The sequence below is a fragment of the Protomyctophum parallelum genome, assembly GCF_964188405.1.
Source record: "Protomyctophum parallelum genome assembly, chromosome: 12".
Classification (NCBI taxonomy): Eukaryota; Metazoa; Chordata; class Actinopteri; order Myctophiformes; family Myctophidae; genus Protomyctophum; species Protomyctophum parallelum.
Window position 1 is genome coordinate 41,265,902 of NC_139712.1, and position 19,990 is coordinate 41,285,891.

Consider the following 19,990-nt stretch of genomic DNA (forward strand, 5'->3'; position numbering starts at 1 on the left):
CGAGGAACCACTGTTCTACAATGACTTTTTAAAGACTGAAACGCTGTCATCACCCAGTCTGAGGGCTGCTCTACGAGATGCAGGCTGTGTCAAGCTGGGGCACCTGCTGAAAGCCACGCGGACATCCGTGGATGCGCTGGGACAGATGGCCAACATCAGATCCTCAAGGCTTTTGTCGAGGATAGTTCAAGAGGTCTGTGGTTCCTTATCGGAGCCCCTAAGAGTGTATGCTGAAAACCATGACAATTCTGACCAATGGGATGATGATTGTGTGTACAGTTTTCCATCTCTAACTGTCACTCCTGCTGTTGGGGAGTGGCAGGAGGGGGAGGACCAACTTCTCTCATTCAAAACCCCAAAACTGGGGCAATTCAGTGAGATGGAAAAGAAGAAGGCCTATCACACCTGTGTTAAGGTCTCACATGCACGCTCGTTGACGGGGTACAGAGCATCAAGGTGGGCTGGGGTTTTTGGCCCGGACTCTTCCCCGAAGGGTTGTTGGAGGTCACTGTACAAGAGGCCAATCGACAAGCGTGCGGCCGACCTCCAGTGGAGGATTGTGCATGGGGCCATCGCCACTAATAGACACCTGACACACCTGGATCCAAGCACAGGGGAGGGCTGTCCTTTCTGCTCACTACCTTTCTGCTCACTTTTTAAGGTTAAAAAGTGTTCTTGACTTGTTAGAGTGGTGGTTCCTAGGATTAGGCGAAGAGAAATTTATTTTTGGTCCAAAGTATGCTGTAGTAAGGAAGATGGTGCATACGCTGCTAAATTTCATGTCTGGTATGGCAAAGCTTGCAATCTGGATCACCAGAAGGAACAAGCTAAAGGGGGCTGGGTCTATAGATCCAGTGCAAGTCCTAACGGGGATGGTGGCTGCCAGACTTAGGGCAGAGCATGCATACTACAAGCTAACAAACAATATGGAAGGCTTTGTTCATATTTGGGCTGTTGGGGGGGTGTTATGTTGGCCACAGGAAGAAGGAGAGCTGGTCCTTTGCTTCTAAAAAAAAAAAAAAAAAGTATCTTATTCCTGTACTGCGTAGCTGATTGAGGGTGGAACAATTTTGTTTTGCCTTTTTGTAACAAGTTGAGCTGATTTGGAAAGCTGTGGTTTTAATAAAGAGCTTTTAAAATCTCTTCTCTTCTCTTCTCTTCTCTTCTCTTCTCTTCTCTTCTCTTCTCTTCTCTTCTCTTCTCTTCTCTTCTCTTCTCTTCTCTTCTCTTCTCTTCTCTTCTCTTCTCTTCTCTTCTCTTCTCTTCTCTTCTCTTCTCTTCTCTTCTCTTCTCTTCTCTTCTCTTCTCTTCTCTTCTCTTCTCTTCTCTTCTCTTCTCTTCTCTTCTCTTCTCTTCTCTTCTCTTCTCCTCTCCTCTCCTCTCCTCTCCTCTCCTCTCCTCTCCTCTCCTCTTCCTCCCACCTCACAGAATGAGGGATTCATTGTGTAGCTTTTATGTAGTAAATTCTTCTCTTCTCTTCTCTTCTCTTCCTCCCACCTCACAGAATGAGGGATTCATTGTGTAGCATTGTGTAGTAAATTCATATTGCTGTTGTTCAATACACAAGAAAGTTGATTAGTTGAATGAATGACCCTTCACATTGTTTCTCTGCACACCGTACTGAGTCTGACTGTACAGTTACAATTACAAGGGAATATGTTAAGAGCAGGTTAGCATGTGAATACTGTAGTTGTTTGTTGTGCTTTGTTTTACGGTTGTACAGACGTTCAACAGTTGCATAAGTATTTACTTTTTTCACAGAAGACAAAGAAGCTAAAGCTACTCCTACACACACAGTCAGCCCTGTCAGATCATGCCCTTTGGCAGTGATTTGTTTTGCATGGCTGACAGCCGTAATATTAACAAGAGGAAATGTGTATTGATTTATGTATACAGCACTGCTTTACCATTGCAATACAAGCTGCCTGTAATATAGCAGGGAGCTGTATGTAATTACTATATGATCAATGCCCACATTTCATCGGCCATGATCACAAATACATGAAACATTTATGAATTGCATAAACACAGCCACCAAGGTAATTTCATCAAGTAGGCAAAAATTACAAATTCCACCCACTCTCAACTGTATGCCCTCGGCTGAAGTGCTCATGTCAGAAAATGAATTTCTGAATAGCAGTCGGTCATGCTTTTGTTTGGGAGGTCTTCAAGAGCACTGCAGTGCTCGCCGAACGCCCCCCGGTCTAACCTGCTCTATTGCACATATCGAGTTCAGGCCCAGGGATCGATAGAGCCTTAGCCCAGCAGTCATAATCTCCTCAGTAATGGCCTCCCTGCCTGGAAGTAATGAAAAATAGAGAGAGTGGTGACCAGCTGAAGTGGGAGAGAGACAGAGCGGCCATAAAGATGATGTCCACAACTTTGAGAACTTTCACTCTTTTTGGTTGTTGATATTTCCTCAGGGCACCGTGCTTGGATTCGGCTTTGTCGCTGAGAGTAGAAACGCTTCGAGATATAAGGATTTGTCAGAGGAACTGTTGACGAGACAAAGACACTTTTGCAATTCTAAGCAGGGTTTGAGGGCAGAAGCTTAAAGCCTCCCATGGAAATTGAAGAGATATGAGCTACACACTATATGAATGGCAATCAGGTGCAAAGTGGCAAGCAGGCCGACGCTCCAGACAGTCTTCCTCAATTGAGAGGTGCTATAATTATAACCCACCCAGTCGAAGGATTCTGCAATCTGCACGGTGAAAGGCTTTTAGTTGAATAGAAGCATGCATTAAACGTACAATATTTTCACTTCACCTCTCCCTAAATACAGCTGAATCAAAGTCTATAGCATCGGCCCACTTGCCCCTTCTATCCTATAGCGTCTGCTCCCTGTCATCAGCCTCTGCCAGAGTCAGCAGAATGAGAACTGGCATGGCTTCCGCATGGCTCCCATGAGTCCTTGCCCACCGTGCTGTGCCCGCTGTAGAGAGAGTGAAGGTGGCTTTTTGAGGGCAAGCATTGATGAATTATTCCTTCCACATTCATTTGCATTGTGTTCACATCCCATTGTGTTGCCATGGGTTGATGAACGAGCAAGCTGGCTGACTCGGAAGAGGAGCTTCAGCTTGTGTTCCTGTCTCACTGTGAGCTCCCCAATTAGTTTTACAGAGAAAAACATCCCGTTTAGGAATCTATTATTAGAGCGTTGTTTCCTCTGACGCAGTAAATCTGAACTGGTAGCAGCAGTTCTGCAGGAGGCTTGAAGACAGCATCAGACAATGAGCACTCAAATCCATGATGTTGCTCTCTCTCTCTCTCACTGTCTAATTTCACAGCAGTGAAGTGAATAGCTGATATCCATCCCTGCATGCCTCTCTCTCCCCCTGTGTTGGCACTCGGCATCCAGACAGGCAGACGGATCGCACTCTGTGTAACATCGCCCTTCGACAACAGAGCCTATCTGGCATTGAGTAATGCTATGTTACACTGTGCCTCCGCTTTTCTCTAACTCATACCACTTAATGGCAAAACAGATCCAAATTATTTCATTTTCACCTATATGAACAGTGCCCCTCCCCCTAGAAAATGCCCTTCGTACCAATTCTCATCTCCTATGCTTTCCACCGTTGCATTCCATTGGCTCATTCACACTGTAAGCAAAGGCAATTAGCCTTGCTAATCAGTAGCGAACAGATAACCTGCACTAGTATGAGAGTGTTGCTAATTCAGGTACTAGATCTCACTAAATTTGCCATTTTATGTACCGATTAAAAATAACGTATAAAGTCGATTCACAGGCATCTGCAAGGAGAATGATGTCATAGAATTGGCTGGTCAGGGTCATGTTTTGGCAATTGAATCACACTAGAGTTGGCTCAGCATACCAGCATATTTCACAATACTGTGTAGTTTCTTCAAAATATTTGTACAGGATTTTTTTATGGCATTATGAGAGACAGTGACAGACGCATACAGTGATGCCACACAAGGACACATTTTGGTATGTAAATCTTTCCATGCCTTACATCAGCAGACATCGTATGAATTGTAAAGCGTATACCGGCACAGCAAAATGTAATATCATCAGCTATTCAAGAGACAGATTAGATTTCTCCAGCTGCGTTTGTCCAGCTCCTCTCTCTCTCTCTCTCTCTCTCTCTCTGTGTCTCTCTATCCGCCTCTCACTGTAATGGAGCACACAGCCAGTCAATTCACAAGGCCAGACAGCTGTGAGCAGGGCGAGTGTTCTCTGGTCCTTCTTTATGCAAAATCTATTCAATATCATGTCTGGATGTGCAGTGGCTGCTTGAGATCCTCCACCCTCATTAACTCCTCGCCCGCTCTGTCTCTCCCTCGGCCTCTGTGCCTCCATAATCCCGACACGTTCCAAACACGACCTCTGGCATCTCTTTGTTTTGTTTTTTCTTGATTTTTCCTCGTCTGTCCTTCTCTCTGTCTACTTCTAACATTCTCTTTCAGTCTCTCTGCCCACTGCTTTTTATTTCTCTCTGCATGTCTTTGCCTCCCTCACAGCCTCCCCTGCACCCACCTCGTGCTGACAATAGCCCCTTAGTGTCACGGATGATGAGTGCTTAGAACACAATGGTTCTTCTCTTTGGATTCCTAACATTACAGGGTGGACAGTGGAGCATGCATAGCTCAGGGTTCTATTCTTCAGTGCCCCTCAAGCAATGAATGCCTGTGACTCACCAAAGTGTGTCTGTCACTCTGTTGTCCCTCCCTCTCTCTCTCTCTCTCTCTCTCTCTCTCTCACACACACACACGCGCCGCGCGTGCGTGCATGCGGGTGCACAGTTCTTCCCTTGTTTATTACTTTGTCCTTCTCTCTCTCACACATTCTCCGTCTCTATTTCTTCTAATAAGAAACTGGTCTTGTGTAGTGTCTTTGGTCTTTATTCTCAGAGGACGCCGCAGCGACTATTATTAAAAGTTATTATTAAAAGTCGGCAAATTCATTCCAGATATTTTTCGCTTTTGGCACAGGCCTGTCTATCTTAGCGGCACACTGCGGCTGAAACGATAGTGTGCTATATAGACTTTTAATGTGCCTTAATGACACTGGAACTTTCCTAAGCGTGGGTGTGATTGTGGCACCGTCACCGTCTGTGTGAGGCCTGGCAGTCAGATAAACAAGGATCCACAGGTTAAAAGCCTTGAAGGCCTTTCACGCTCAAGGACGTCACCCACTCATCATTAATGAAGTGTTAAAGCTCCACTGTATGGATACATAACAGCTGGTTTAACCCATGGGTCTAGGGCTGCAACTATCAATTATTAACTTTTTACACTCATTGAGCAATAGAGAAGCAATATACAAGGAGCCATTTTTTTCTTTATCAAAATGTATTTCTGTGTTTCAGTATATTTGGTGTAAACGGTCACAACGTGACAACGACCCATGTTCACTCAATTTGACTATTATTATTATTGCGAACGCAGTGAGCCACTTAGTATGACAGCAAGGGCTGAATGTCTGTGTGTCACGCTGTTACACCACCCGCCCGCCACCAGAGGGCGCAGCTAGACAGCAAGGGCTGACGCAGCTAGACAGCAAGGGCTGAATGTCTGTGTGTCCCGCTGTTACACCACCCGCCGCTGCTTAACAACGACACTGTCTGTAACTTGCTCGCTGTTACACCACCCGCCGCTGCTTAACAACGACACTGTCTGTAACTTGCTGTACTAGGCCCAACATAAAAATAATACTGTCACAACGACACTGTCTGTAACTAGGCTATGTGTACTAGTGTGTGCATATGGGCTAATGTTAGCTAAGCAGTCACAGTCCTGTTTACTGCTGCTCAACAACGACACACCAGAGGGCGCAGCTAGACAGCAAGGGCTGAATGTCTGTGTGTCCCGCTGTTACACCACCCGCCGCTGCTTAACAACGACACTGAATGTCTGTGTGTCCCGCTGTTACACCACCCGCCGCTGCTTAATATATATATATATATATATATATATATATTATGGGGTTAGCGGTGCTGAGCCTTCTCGTGGCGGCCCTGTTTTCACTAATTTCACAGTACCACACACTTCTCACTAATTCGTAATTTATTCTAATTGTTATTGCAATTTACGATCTGCGTTCGCTTCCCGCGTTCTCGCGTCTTACTTGTATTAAATGATTGATTATTTTTTAGATGAGATCGATTAACTGTTCCTGGGTCATTTTACACAGGCTGCGGACTCTCATGGTATTAATAAAGACAAACCATGATTTGACATTGTAAAAAGAGTGAATTAGTTTCCAGTGTAGCGTACTTAGATAGCATTTCTGTAGACTTAGATAGCATTTGATACAGACTTATAGCATGTTATGTAGACAGCACTATAATTGCATTGTATATAGTCATAGCACGCCATAGTACATATGTATAGCATAGTAGTATAGATATATAGTTTATATGTATAGTCTCATAATATAGATATTCCACTGTTACTTTCTTAGCTTACGCATGTTTCATGATGAATGCTTTTTTGTGATGTATTCCCATGCTTTTTGTTCTTGCTTAATGTAAGTCGCTCTGGATTAAGAGCGTCTGCTAAATGCATAAATTGTAAATTGTAAATTGTCGTACTGAGAGGATTTTCTCAATGAAGACCACCCCCACCGTTTGTAGCGAGTTAAAGCGCTTACTGGGCCCACTTCCTCTGCCGGAATGGGCCATGGAGTTCTGTGGGCATACTGCTCCGTTAGTGCTGATGTGTGTGTGGTTTGAACCCAAAATAGCGTTTGTTTTTGTACGTGAATTGTTCTCTCTCTCTCTCTCTCTCTCTCTCTCTCTCTTTATCTATGTCTCTCACTGACTCACGCACGTGTACATAATCGCACACGCACGCACGCACGCACACACACACACGCACACACACACACAAACACACTCTTTTATGACTGACGTTCTAGTGTATGCCATACGTTTTTGAAGGTGCTCTGTTTTTGTGTGACTTTAGCCTTCTGCTTTTGATACATTTGCACCAGTGGGGCGGCCTAAAGTGGCGATCCCTGGAATCTCCATTACACATTGGATTTGCACACCCCAGGTTAACTTGTTGGTTGTGGCTTCTTTGCTACTGCAAAGGGTATGCCTGACATGCCTTTGCTTTGCAACAAAACAGGCTATGCATGGGATGAATGAACGTTAATTTGAATTAATTTCAAAAGACAAAATGGAAAATGAAAATGAAATGATCTCAGAGCGCTTTATGACATCAATAGAGCTCAGAAATAAGTCCTATCCCTGCAATGCTCCTCCTGGGCCACCAGTGAAAACCCAGACTTTAACCATTTAACCCATTCTGACCGGGCACCCATTTTGGTGTTAGCATCATGTTACGCTTTATCTATTGAAAAATAGCAGATCTACAAGCTCATATCGCGCCACCGAGTGGCGCGATACGAGCTTGTAGGTCTGCTATTTTTTTTTTTATCAAAGAACGACTGACATTTTTAGAATCTGATCTCAGGTCAGAATGGGTTAATCAGACCAGTGTGTGTCCAGTGGAAACCTCGTGTGAATCTGATCTCAGGTCAGAATGGGTTAAAGCCTATTCCAGGGTTCCCAAGGGCTCTGCACTATACTAGGCCCACAGACAGTACATGGGGATATTAAAGGTTTTATGACATTCATTTTCATTTTTTTTTTTCATTTTTTTTTTTAGGTTTTATGACCTCAATTACACCCAAAAAACCTGAACTTTGAACATTCAGTGGATTTTCTGTGGTCTGAAGTTTTCTTTGGGGTTTGGAAGCCTTTTGAGCTACAATGAAAACAGGCAAAACAGTGAAAACAGTGACATCTGCTGGCAAATCCCATTGGGATTTGCAGGATCTTACATCACAAACTGCCGGCAAATCAGAGCACCTGTTTGAGCCAGAAAACCCCAGATCACAGAAAATCTACTGAATGTTAAAAGTTCATGTTTTTTGGGTGCAATTGAGATTAGAAAACCTAAAAATAAATAAGAACAATTCCAAAACCTTTTTTTTAATGTCACAATCCCTTTAAGCTACATCTTTGGTTTCCTTGTTAATATTTACGACATCCAAGTAGATACAAAAAGTCAATGAGCTAGCCTACTCCTCACCTATTAGTGTGGCTCATAAGATTCCTCCCCTCACTTTATCATTCCTCCATATGGGATCTACACTGATGTGGGGATTATTACGCAGACGTGTCCTCCGCTCAGTATTGTTCTATTCTTTGTGAAAATCAATATTGGTACAGAGTGCTCCTCATATTAACAACACAATGTTTCAGTTCATAGATGTTCATAGACCACCAGGCTTCTGTTAATAAAAAGCATATTAACAGCGACATATATAAGCTGCTGTATACACATGAGAAATGAATATATAGTATACCATTGAATCAGTAGCGTAAGTACAGTACATTATGTGTCCTGTGCCTTTTAGCACAAACGCACAGGCAGAAGCTATGGCGACCGCAGAAAGGGGTAACATCCTTTGAATGTTTCCATCACTGTGTCGTCTAAAACTAAATGGGATATGCTGGGGCCCCGGCACGAGTTTTGGCTAATGTACATGAATGGAGATTACTCCCTGACAAGGTGCTAAAAACTAACAGTTGGACGGAGATGGTTTTCATTTCGAAACCAATAATAGTTAATACTTAGTGTCTCATTGCAAGTGTGCGTGTGCGTGTGTGGGGGGTATGGATCTCCATTGTGTGTGTGTGTGTGTGTGTGTGTGTGTGTGTGTGTGTGTGTGTGTGTGTGTGTGTGTGTGTGTGTGTGTGTGTGTGTGTGTGTGTGTGTGTGTGTGTGTGTGTGTGTGTGTGTGCACTCATGTGCATTGTGCACACGCGTGCAGTCCCACTGTCCCTCCTTCAGAAGGCCATTGAGACAGTCAAATCCCACTCATAAAGCACAGAGAGAGTCTTCATGGCTGCTCAGAGAGGAAATGAAAGATCTCCTAACTGCTGAGAGGGGTTCAGCTTTCTGCTCCCCTGCTGTCCTGGCATAAAGCAGCCCCTGATACCAAGGTGAAATATAATATTCTCTTTCAGTTAGGAGCATTTACTGTATCCCATAGAGAATGAAATCACTCCGGCTCTGGCTGCTGGCCAGATTATTATTATTGCAGAAGAGTGAGTCGTCACTCACTGGCTCACCAGGAAAAGGTTGAATAGTTTCACTTTTTTGGTGACTTTTCCTGACTTGACATTAAATATTAGTTCTGGTTGGCCTGGCTCAGTGGTCCAGTCTGGCAGTGTGCCACGGGTTCGACACCCGATCCCGACGGCCTTTACTGCATGTCTGTCCCTCCATAAAAAATATAAAATAAAGGCAAAAATAAGAAAAATGTGTTCTGGCTGCATAAGTTACAGGGCTTTCATTTCTCAGTGAACACCCTCCTCTCCCTTTCTCTCCGTCGACATCCTGGCTAGTGGCAAAGGTATCTAATTTAGCCTGTCAAGGTATGAGTGGCTCCGTGGCCCCCACGTTGATGGTCCTTATTGCTTATTTCATGAATAGTGAACCTTTATCAATGAGAGCCCCCGCAGGTCATGCTGAAATTAAACAGGAGATTTGGAGCATGCTCTTTCCACCCTCGGGGGGGGGGGGGGGGGGGGGGAGGAGAATGAGTTTTCCCGGTTTCATCTTCTAATTATTCTCTTCTCGCTCCCTGATAGTAAAATGTAAAAAAAAGGAAAAAAAGTCTCCCTCTGTTTCCTTCCCTCATGTAAACCACATTGATGTCCGGTCCGGGATGTGCCTCTTGTGTCTTAAGTTAACATCGCTCTTTTCCCATTTCCTAACCCTAGCCCACACATAAATCAAATTGGCATTGTAATCTGTGCTTGCCTGGCTCTTATGTTTTGTGTTAACACCAGCTGTGTTTGTACCTTAATTGGATTCTGTGTCTGTATTTAACACAGCTCTTAGACGACTTCACCACTTTTCAACCTGTGTGGGTGTGTGTGGGTGTGGGTGTGTGTGTGTGTGGGGGGGGGGGGGGGGGGGGGGGGGACTGCAGATGGAAATTAGCAAGTTTTGCTAAATCTGGTATATTTACACTGCATTTTTTATGTAACGTTCATCAATATACACTGTCCCGACCAAATAAACGAATAAAGTAAAGTTTGTGTGTGTGTGTGTGTGTGTGTGGGGGGGGGGGGGTACGACGACTGCAGATGGAAATTAGCAAGTTTTGCTAAATCTGGTATATTTACACTGCATTTTTTATGTAATGTTCATCAATATACACTGTCCCGACCAAATAAACGAATAAAGTAAAGTTTGTGTGTGTGTGTGTGTGTGTGTGTGTGTGTGTGTGTGTGTGTGTGTGTGTGTGTGTGTGTGTGTGTGTGTGTGTGTGTGTGTGTGTGTGTGTGTGTGTGTGTGTGTGTGTGTGTGTGTGTGTGTGTGTGTGTGTGTGTGTGTGTGTGTGTAATTATGTAGGATGCTGTATATCCTCTTCCTACATTGTCGTCGAATGTCAAATTCATTTAGTCTCTGTTTCAATCAATGCCGCCTCTCATAAGTCTATAATTTAGTAATAGAGCCGTGGTTCACAAACCTTTTAGCTCCAGACCTAAAAGAGAAATGTGATGTCTCCCGCCCGAGGATATACACTGTGATATATATAGTGAAAATGGCTTACAAGTTACAACACGTCTCAATGTGACACATTGTGGATCTGCTATCTACAGATCTGCTATTTTTGAGTGGTGCAACCACTCCTACATCCAGCAACGTCCGTGTACCTAGGTAGGTAGGTAGGTACCTGTATGTGTACCTGTATAAGTGAGCACGGGTATGTTACTTATTTATACCAGTAGGGGGCACCAGAGTACAGAGAAGAAATTGGAACGATACAGAGAAGAAATTGGAACGATACAGAGAAGAAATTGGAACGATACAAATTGGAATGATACAGAGAACCAATAGACGGGAGTTGCACCACTCGGTTCACACTGGTGTGATTTTTATATAACTACTTGTTTTTGGAATTTCTTCATATTTTGAATTAATAACAATAATAAAAAGTAGGGACCTAAAAAAGGGATAATGTACTTCTGACCCATGGTCCGTGACCCAAACATGGCTTCCATTAATTGTAACTGCGTTACAATAAGAGTGTCTGCGTCACTGTGCACTGTGTTGCTCAATTAATACGAATTCTACTGTCGTATAAGGTCTTATGAAATGTTTTACGTTATTAACTATCGTTTTGTTTTGTTTTACTTATGCCAAGTGTTTCCGGAATGGTCCAGTGTTATTGTACTGAGGCTCTGTGATGTTTACTTTGTGGTGGTTTATACTTATTTATTTTATAAACCTGCATTTCCTTCTCTGCAGGAAGCTGAGTGGCATTGTGATGAGTTCACCAAGGGAGCCTGCTTCAGCCGTGGAAAGTCTGAGGTGAGTCAACGTGTCCTGTCTACAAATGGAATTTGTCTCGTGTTTTTCGACACCAGCGTGGATAACTGAGGCGGTATTTCGGTTCACAGAAGAACCACAATGTGAAAAGCAATGATAATGTTACAAATGTGCACTTGTACATTACAGTATTAGAAGTTTAAGGCCAGCCATTAAACGCATCACTGGAACTTGCACAGAATTGACAAGGTGCCTGGTGAAGTATCTCTAGACAATCTATCCATTCTTGATCACAGCACGTGACGCTCTGTAACTTCATACCTAAGCCCTATTTCAAAATAGAAAAAATAGCCGATCTACAAACTCACAGCACGTCTCATCGCTTCGGGTTGTGAGCTTGTTTTTGCTATTTTGGAAAAGGGGGAGATTTGTTTTTATAAACTTACAGTAAAAAGGTTACGCAACCCCACCTTACTGTAGGCTCTGGTAGAGCTCCTATTGTTTTCACCTCCTCTGCATTTATTTCATGAGTGTGTTTTTGTGTGTGGTTAGCTGGCACTGCCGGGTCTACCAAACAGAAGGAATAGAGCTGAACTTGACCTGTAGGTGAACTGCCAAGCCCTGCTGTGTATTTGTCTGCATGGTCGCGTGCGTGCGTGGTACGTGCATGCTTGTGTGTGTGTATTTATCCTGCAGTGGCAGGTGGTTAAAAGCCCATAATTGACATGCATAGGTTGGCCAGGCAGCACATGGCTGTTGTTTAGAATTTCAGACGGCAGCCCCCTTTTGTCCTAGAGAGGCGGCCCCGCAGAGTCAAGTGGAGCAGAATTGCTTCCCTAGAGCCGTCGCCTTCGGAGGATCAGCTCTTGTGATGAACACTAAGGATAACATTAAAGCATTTCATTCTCCTGGAGTCCTTCTCTCGCTGTGTTTGATTTATTTCTTCTGCGAGAATGAGACGAGAGTTGAATTGACTTGACGGGACGGAATTGCTGCCTTGTCTTTGCTTTATATATATATATTTAATAACACGAGTCATGCACAGCACGTTCTGTGCTACCTCTCTGGATGTTTTCATAAGCAAGACTGGAGGGCACATATTACATTTTCCATTATTTACCATAGAAACAAATGGTGGAGAAGAATTGAATTAAGCTGACAGCTTCCCTCACGCACATGCACGCACTCACGCACACACACACACACACACACACACACACACGCTCGCACGCACGCACGCACGCACGCACGCACGCACTCACTGTAGACTGTGCCTGGAGCTGGGAAATGAATCGGTTTATGAGCTACCCTCATCAAGATAAAGGGGGGAAATAAACGCTACTTGTCTTCCTCTCCCCCAATCAACGCACTCCTCCTCATCCCTCTCTGCACCACTTCTACATCACACACATGCAGTGGTTCTCAACCTGTGGGCCGGGCCCCACTGGTAGGCCGAGAGGATATTGCAAGTGGGCCCCTAAATAATTGTCAAAACACTTAATAATAATAATCATAATAAAGTAATAAAATAAAAATAATAAATAAGTAAAGTAATTATATTTTTTCTTTAAAACCTTGAAAAGGTAGTTTTTCATTGTGATAACGATAGCAACTAGTATTAAAGTACACTACGTTAGTTCCGGGACACAATCGATTGATTGATCATTAACATGCAAGTGATGCGACCCACCCATCTGAACCGCTTGGCTGCTGGGTTAAGTGGTCAGATGGGGGGGGTGGTTCACGGACACATGTTTAGAGATTTTCCAGTGTGCCCTGATCCAGAAAAGGATAGGAGGAAAAGAAAGAGAGAAAGAAAGAGGGGGGCAGACAGAGAGTGGGGTAAAGAAAGAGGGGGGCAGACAGAGAGTGGGGTAAAGAAAGAGGGGGGCAGACAGATAGTGGGGTAAAGAAAGAGGGGGGCAGACAGATAGTGGGGTAAAGAAAGAGGGGGGCAGACAGAGAGTGGGGTAAAGAAAGAGGGGGGCAGACAGAGAGTGGGGTAAAGAAAGAGGGGGGCAGACAGAGAGTGGGGTAAAGAAAGAGGGGGGCAGACAGATAGTGGGGTAAAGAAAGAGGGGGGCAGACAGATAGTGGGGTAAAGAAAGAGGGGGGCAGACAGAGAGTGGGGTAAAGAAAGAGGGGGGCAGACAGAGAGTGGGGTAAAGAAAGAGGGGGGCAGACAGAGAGTGGGGTACCTCAGACTAAAGCTGCTTTATAGGGTTTTAAATCTCAATGAGGATCCCTGCCCCCCCCCCCCCCCCCCTCTCTCTCTCTCTCTCACACACACATGGTGGGGACATTTATATGAGTGCTTTATGGCCCTAGCCAGCACAAAAACTAGCACAGCGCTCCTCCGTTGGCTTACACGTGATAATGTAATGTTTGCTTTGAGCTTTTAGTGGAAATCCTCTGCGGTTGTTATTGGGAAGCAGAGAGAGAGAGAGAGAGAGAGAGAGAGAGAGAGATTGATAGCGCTTCGACAGTGATCTCCAAACCAAACTGTGCAACCTAAAAACCCAGTGTTACAAGCTAAGAAACGGTGTAATTGCCATGACCAAATCAGCCAAAAGTAACTTTATCAATGATAAAGCCGAGGAAATCAAAAACAATCCTCGGGAGCTCTGGAAGCTATTAAACAACCAACTAGGCTGTGGTCAGAAACTAAAAACCAGGTTTACTAACATAAACATCAAATCGAATAACACCCTCATCACTGACAAGCTTGATGTAGCCAACCACTTGAACATCTTCTTTACAAACATTGCAACAAACTGCCCTCCCACTCTGGGCGTTTTGGTGTAGAGCACATCAAAGCCTTCTACAAAAACCTAGGTGTTTGTAAAGATGATTTTAAAATGGCAATGGTAACAACTGAGGAGGTACTTAAAAAACTGAGTGCCCTCCAACCCCACAAGGCCACTGGCCATGACAATATTTCCTCCAAATTTCTCAGAGACTCAGCCATTTCCATAGCTCCAGTCATCATCCACATAGTAAACCTCTCCATCAAACAGGGACAGGTCCCCCAAGATTTTAAACTGGCCAAAGTAACCCCCCTGTACAAAAAAGGGAGTAAATTAGAACCCGGCAACTACCGCCCTATTTCTATTCTAAGCTCCATCTCGAAAGTGATGGAAAAAATAGTCTATGAACAGGTTGAAAAGTATCTTGCCACTAATAAATTGCTGTACGAGTTCCAATCTGGTTTCAGAACATCCCACTCCACTGACACATGCCTCCTCTATTTGAGCGACCACATCAAACACGAGGTGGATGCTGGAAAATACTGCGGCATGGTCATGCTGGACCTCCAAAAGGCTTTTGACACCGTGAACCACTCCATACTGGTTAACAAGCTTAAAGCTATTGGTTTTGATAGCACATCAGTGAGCTGGATGCAATCCTACCTGGAGGGGAGAGAACAGATGGTAGAGGTGAACGGAACACTGTCCCCCCCCCCCTCCCAGTGAGCTGTGGCGTCCCACAAGGAAGCATACTAGGGCCTTTACTGTTCCTAATATATATTAACAACATGACATCAGCTTGTGACTGCAACTTGTTCCTGTTCGCAGATGACTCAGCACTGCTGGTCTCGGACAGGAACAAACTGCAGGTTGAAAAGACCCTCAGCTCTGAACTCGGTAGAATCTGCACCTGGCTCGCTGATAACAAACTATCCTTACACCTGGGAAAAACTGAATCCATTCTCTTCGGATCAAATAGTAATCTCAGCAAGGCAGAGGGCTTCTTGGTTAGAGTGGGTGACAATATTATCACACGAAAAGATCAAATTACCTACCTAGGTTCCATCCTGGAGGCCAATCTTTCCGGTGATAAAATGGCCACCAACGTAATCAAAAAAGTAAATCAAAGAACAAGATTCCTTTACAGGATCTCCTCACTGGTCAACAAAAACACCTTGAAGACCTTAACAGGAGCCCTCGTACAAGGTTTCTTTGACTATGCATCCACCTCTTGGTACCACAGCACCTCAAAGGCCCTTAAAACAAGGCTCCAGACCTCCCAAAACAAACTGGTCAGGCTCCTACTTGGGCTCACCCCCCGAACCCACCTCACCCCTGCCCACTTTGACAGGCTGGGATGGCTTAGGGTCGACGACAGAGTACAGCATCTTGCAATGGGTCTGGTCCACAAGATTCGATACACCACCAAGATACCCATGTACCTGTCTAAATACTTCCTTAATGCAAACGAAGTCCACACCCACAACACCAGAGGGAGTGCAACAAACCATGTACAACCCAGATTCGGCACAAACAAGGGTCTAAATTATTTTCGCTCCTATGCCACCAAAATGCGGAACGCCCTACCAACAGTCATTAAGACATGTGAATCCCTTGACTCCTTCAAAACCGCTCTCAAAGGGCACCTACGGATGGCTGCAATTCGTAACTGGCCTCTGTAAAATCTGAATCAAAATAAACATACAGTACTAAAGTACAAATTACTCAAATGTAAAATTGTCAACCTTTTTCGAAAATAGAAGATCTGCAAGCGTGTAGATCTGCAATTTTCAAATAGCCAAAGTATAAAATTAGAGTTTGTTATAATAATCGAAATATGTAAAGTAACTTGTAACTAATGCTGTCAAATAATTGTAGCAGAGCAAAAGGTACAATATTTGCTGTGAGATGTAGTGTAGTATCAAGGTACAGTACTATAAAGTTGAAATAATCAAGTAAAATAAGTATCTCAAAATTGTACTTGAGTAGTACTTGAGCAAATGTACTTAGTTACAATACTTTGTGTATATCCATTGAATCTGTTACCCTGCAGAGCCGAGTCGTGATGGGACTGAACCGAGTGGTCATTAGCCCTGATTCAACCTCTGTCTGCCTCTATCCATGTTCTGGGCCAGAGTCCTGTGATTGGAGTTGATTCTGTCTCATTCTGTGTTGTTACATCTAATTTTGTCCTCTGCCTTGCCCTATAATGACTGCACATAGTGGTACCTACAGAATGCTGACTGTGTGTGTGTGTGTGTGTGTGTGTGTGTGTGTGTGTGTGTGTGTGTGTGTGTGTGTGTGTGTGTGTGTGTGCGTGTGCGTGTGCGTGTGCGTGTGCGTGCGAGTGCGTCTACTCTACAGGAGGAATGTCAGAACTACATCCGAGTCCTACTGGTGAATGGGAACAGGTTGTTTACGTGTGGAACTAATGCCTTCACCCCCATTTGCACCAACCGAACGGTAAGAAACCAACTCCACACTCCAATAGTTTGCTCTCTTCTCATTAGCCGTTATCTCTCTCTTTTTTCCTCTTTCAATTATGTCGTTTTATCTAAATCATGCTTTTGTCTTCTTCAATATAGTTGGGTTTTCCTGTCCTCTCTTCTCTCCGTTGTGTCATTTAGTCATGCCATGTCTAGCTCTGAATCACGTAGCTTTAGGATTTTTTAGTTTGGTTCCCTTATTTTGTTTGTTTTGACACATTGAGAAGATTAAAAAGGTTATATATAATGGAAGTATAGTAGCTCTAGCTCGTCGCAGCTGTCATTTAGTTTCTATTAAGAAAGCCAACAGTGCTTACGACTTTCTTTTTCTCCTTTGGTAACTGAAAAGTCACCATAGAAACTTTCTCTAATGTGTAAATATCTGGCTGAAGTGAAATTACAGACCAGGAGCGGTCACAATAACCTCTCTTACCTATTATCGTGATTTGGCCATTTCTGATCCTACTTCTGCTATTGTTGAGGAGTATAGGGAGGCAGGGGTTCACTATGAATCATGACATTTGTTTTCTCTCCTGAAGAAATGAACCCAAAGGTCACATGCTCATAAAGGCTGTTTACTGCTGCAAAAATACATATAGCTGAAATGTCACGACATTATTGTGGTGATATTTTATCAAGCTCTGGCATATTTGCCTGCAGTGCGGACGATAACGTGAGATATTGCTTGGAATGTTGCAACAGTCCTGGGATCACTTGTTGGCATACTTACATTCCTATCAGCTTTGATGGATGAACAGAAATGGGGAAGAATATTCTATTAGTTTCATAGCCACTCGACTGCAATGTCGAGTGGCAATGTCTTCCTATCAGACACACTATCTTTGATGCATGGTGATGCTGATGGTACTGATGTTGAGATTGATAATGATGAGCACGCTAATGATAGTAGTGATGTTAATATTGATAACGATGATGATACTAATGGTGGTGATGTTGTTGTAATTATATTTGGGAAAGATGGTGATTGGTGACCTAATGACGATATTTATGATGATGGTGATACTGATGATGTAAAGAAGATAGTGGTGATCTTGTTGAGAGTAAAGATGGTGGTGATTGATGCAGAGAGCTGGCTAAAAAACACAAACGTTGTCAAGTAAACTGTATGATCAGTGCTCTCTCTCTCTAGAGAATGCCCTCATTTGCATAATTGATATTCTAATCTCACCTTAAAACCTCATTTCACATAAATATATATTATATTTGATAAAATGTGAATATTGTGTGCCCTAAAGATATTACTATGTCAACCTATTGCTATATTATACATAAATTATTATATATTTATTTCAGCTAATGTGTCTAATATGCAAATTATCTCATTAACTATGCGCAATACAAAAATTAGATAGCAGAATTAGATTCTACGTAAAAAATCATATTAGAAACAACTGAGAAAAGTTTGGCACACCCGGTAATCAGCTTTTTCCCTGTCCGAACTCACACATGTTTTAATTTACCACAGCAGCAGTCATAACAAACTATCAGCCTTGCAAACACTGATGCAGTACATTTTTAAGAAATTCACCTTGTGAGCGTGGACCGTTTCTATAGATATTGATGATGGTGACAGTAGTGATAGTGGTGATTTTGACAGTGGTGCAGTTGATATTGATGGGATGGTGTGCAGATTGCCCCTATTGCAGAAGATGTACTGTGATTACATTCTGCTCATGCTGAGAAGAGAGATAACGCCTTGGTTTTGTTATATGGTAAATGGACCATGGCGGAAAATTGGAAATTCAACTCAATAATAGATCTTAAATTGCACGTAAATCAATCTTTTTTCCCCCCACCACCATATTCGCCTTTAATCCATTTTGGGAGGGAACCCCTTTTGGTGTTAGCATTATGTTATGCTTTAACTATTGAAAAATAGCAGATCTACAAGCTCATAGCGCGCCACCGAGTGGCGCGCTACAAGCTTGTAGGTCTGCTATTTTTGAAGAATCGTGAAAAGTGACATGAAAGTGTTTGAGAACGACTGACATAGAAAAACAGCTTTTTCAAGAAAACTGTCAGGATTTAGAAGACATTTTTAGAATCTGATCTCAGGTCAGAATGGGTTAATACTGGGTAACAGCATTTGCTCAATAGCCACAATGGTTTCTGAGCTGTGAAGTACAGCCGTGGCGCCCAGCTGCCTGTGACAAAGTCCTCTCTAGTCGTGTGCGTCTCTTTCCATAAAGAAGCAATCAGAGGCATTCAAGTCTTAAGTCACTCCAGTGTCCTCCTAGTAACGCAGCTGCATGGGCTTTGGATAGAGAAGACTTTCACTCCTGCTGCCTTTTAATATGCATGGTAGATCCAGTCTAGTCTCACCATCTATTTATTCCCTCTATCGCCTCTCCGATGATTTCTAAAAGATCCAATTGACCCAAAAACGGCTATCCCGGCCAACGGAATGAGTTCCGTCAATACGGGCCTTTCATCAGCGCCCAGCGAGCACAGACAGGGCCCGCTCTGTTTCATTCGGTTGGACCGGAGCAGAGGGTGGCAGGAGTTAGCGGAACCCTTGATCCTAATTGACCCGCTCCGGGAAGTCAGGCTATAAAGCAGCCCCGTTTCACCCAATTTGCTGCTTTAAATGGGTTCTGGCATCCTGTGAGGAAGTAGAATCTACCTGTTATTCACAGAATCGCGAATGTATCCCACAGTCAGGGAGGGGTTCAACGTTGGACGTGTTTAGGATCTTGAGTACGGTTGTGATATCGTCTATGTCGGACGGAAAAAAGAGCCTGTGTTCCAATGGTTCCAATGTATTTATTATTTAGTCACAAGCTCTTGTTAATACTTTTCTTTGGTTAAATAATGTGCATGTCTCACTGCGTGTTGAATCGCAAGCTGGCAAGTACTTTACATACAAAGTGGGCATTATAATTTATCGGAACCAACATAAAAAGATAAATATATGGAGATAAAGGATTTCTGCCTGACAGTGATAATATGCCCTGGGGTTTCTTATAGATGTAAAAAGGTATCATACAGCTAGGACAATAAGTAACCTGCACAGTCACACCTGTGTTTGTGTGTACTCTGTAGGAAGTATAGGAACTGTCCAAATTAATCCCAGCTTAACCCCATTTCATTGCAAATTGAATAATTGTTTTATTCAAGTTTAAAAATAGCTTTTCATTTTGTGAAATTGACTACAGTACATTTACCCATCATTAACTGACAGATGGAAACAGAAAGTTAGCTCACACAGTAAGCTCACATTACTGTGTTTGCTTTCACACCATAAAGTCAAATTACATCTCGGATGAAGAAAAGCAAATATTCCTGTCGTCAAAGTTCAGCGAGCTATACCCATTTCTGTTTTGTTTTGTTTATTTTTTCCTTTTTTGTCTTTTAATGGGCATGCTGTGTCAGAGCTCAGTGCTGGTCATGCTATTATTTTTAAATGCGGAG

General features: G+C 43.3%; 1 protein-coding gene across 2 annotated transcripts in view; it reads left to right on the top strand.

Moving 5' to 3' along the window:
* sema5a (sema domain, seven thrombospondin repeats (type 1 and type 1-like), transmembrane domain (TM) and short cytoplasmic domain, (semaphorin) 5A) overlaps positions 1-19,990 on the top strand; it is a 187,480-nt gene that overhangs the window by 77,756 nt on the left and 89,734 nt on the right. For both annotated transcript variants that reach the window (XM_083778497.1, XM_083778496.1), the window contains exons 5-6: positions 11,305-11,367; positions 16,437-16,535. In XM_083778497.1, the coding sequence (XP_083634623.1) occupies positions 11,305-11,367; positions 16,437-16,535 (162 nt within the window). The remainder of the gene's footprint in view (positions 1-11,304; positions 11,368-16,436; positions 16,536-19,990) is intronic.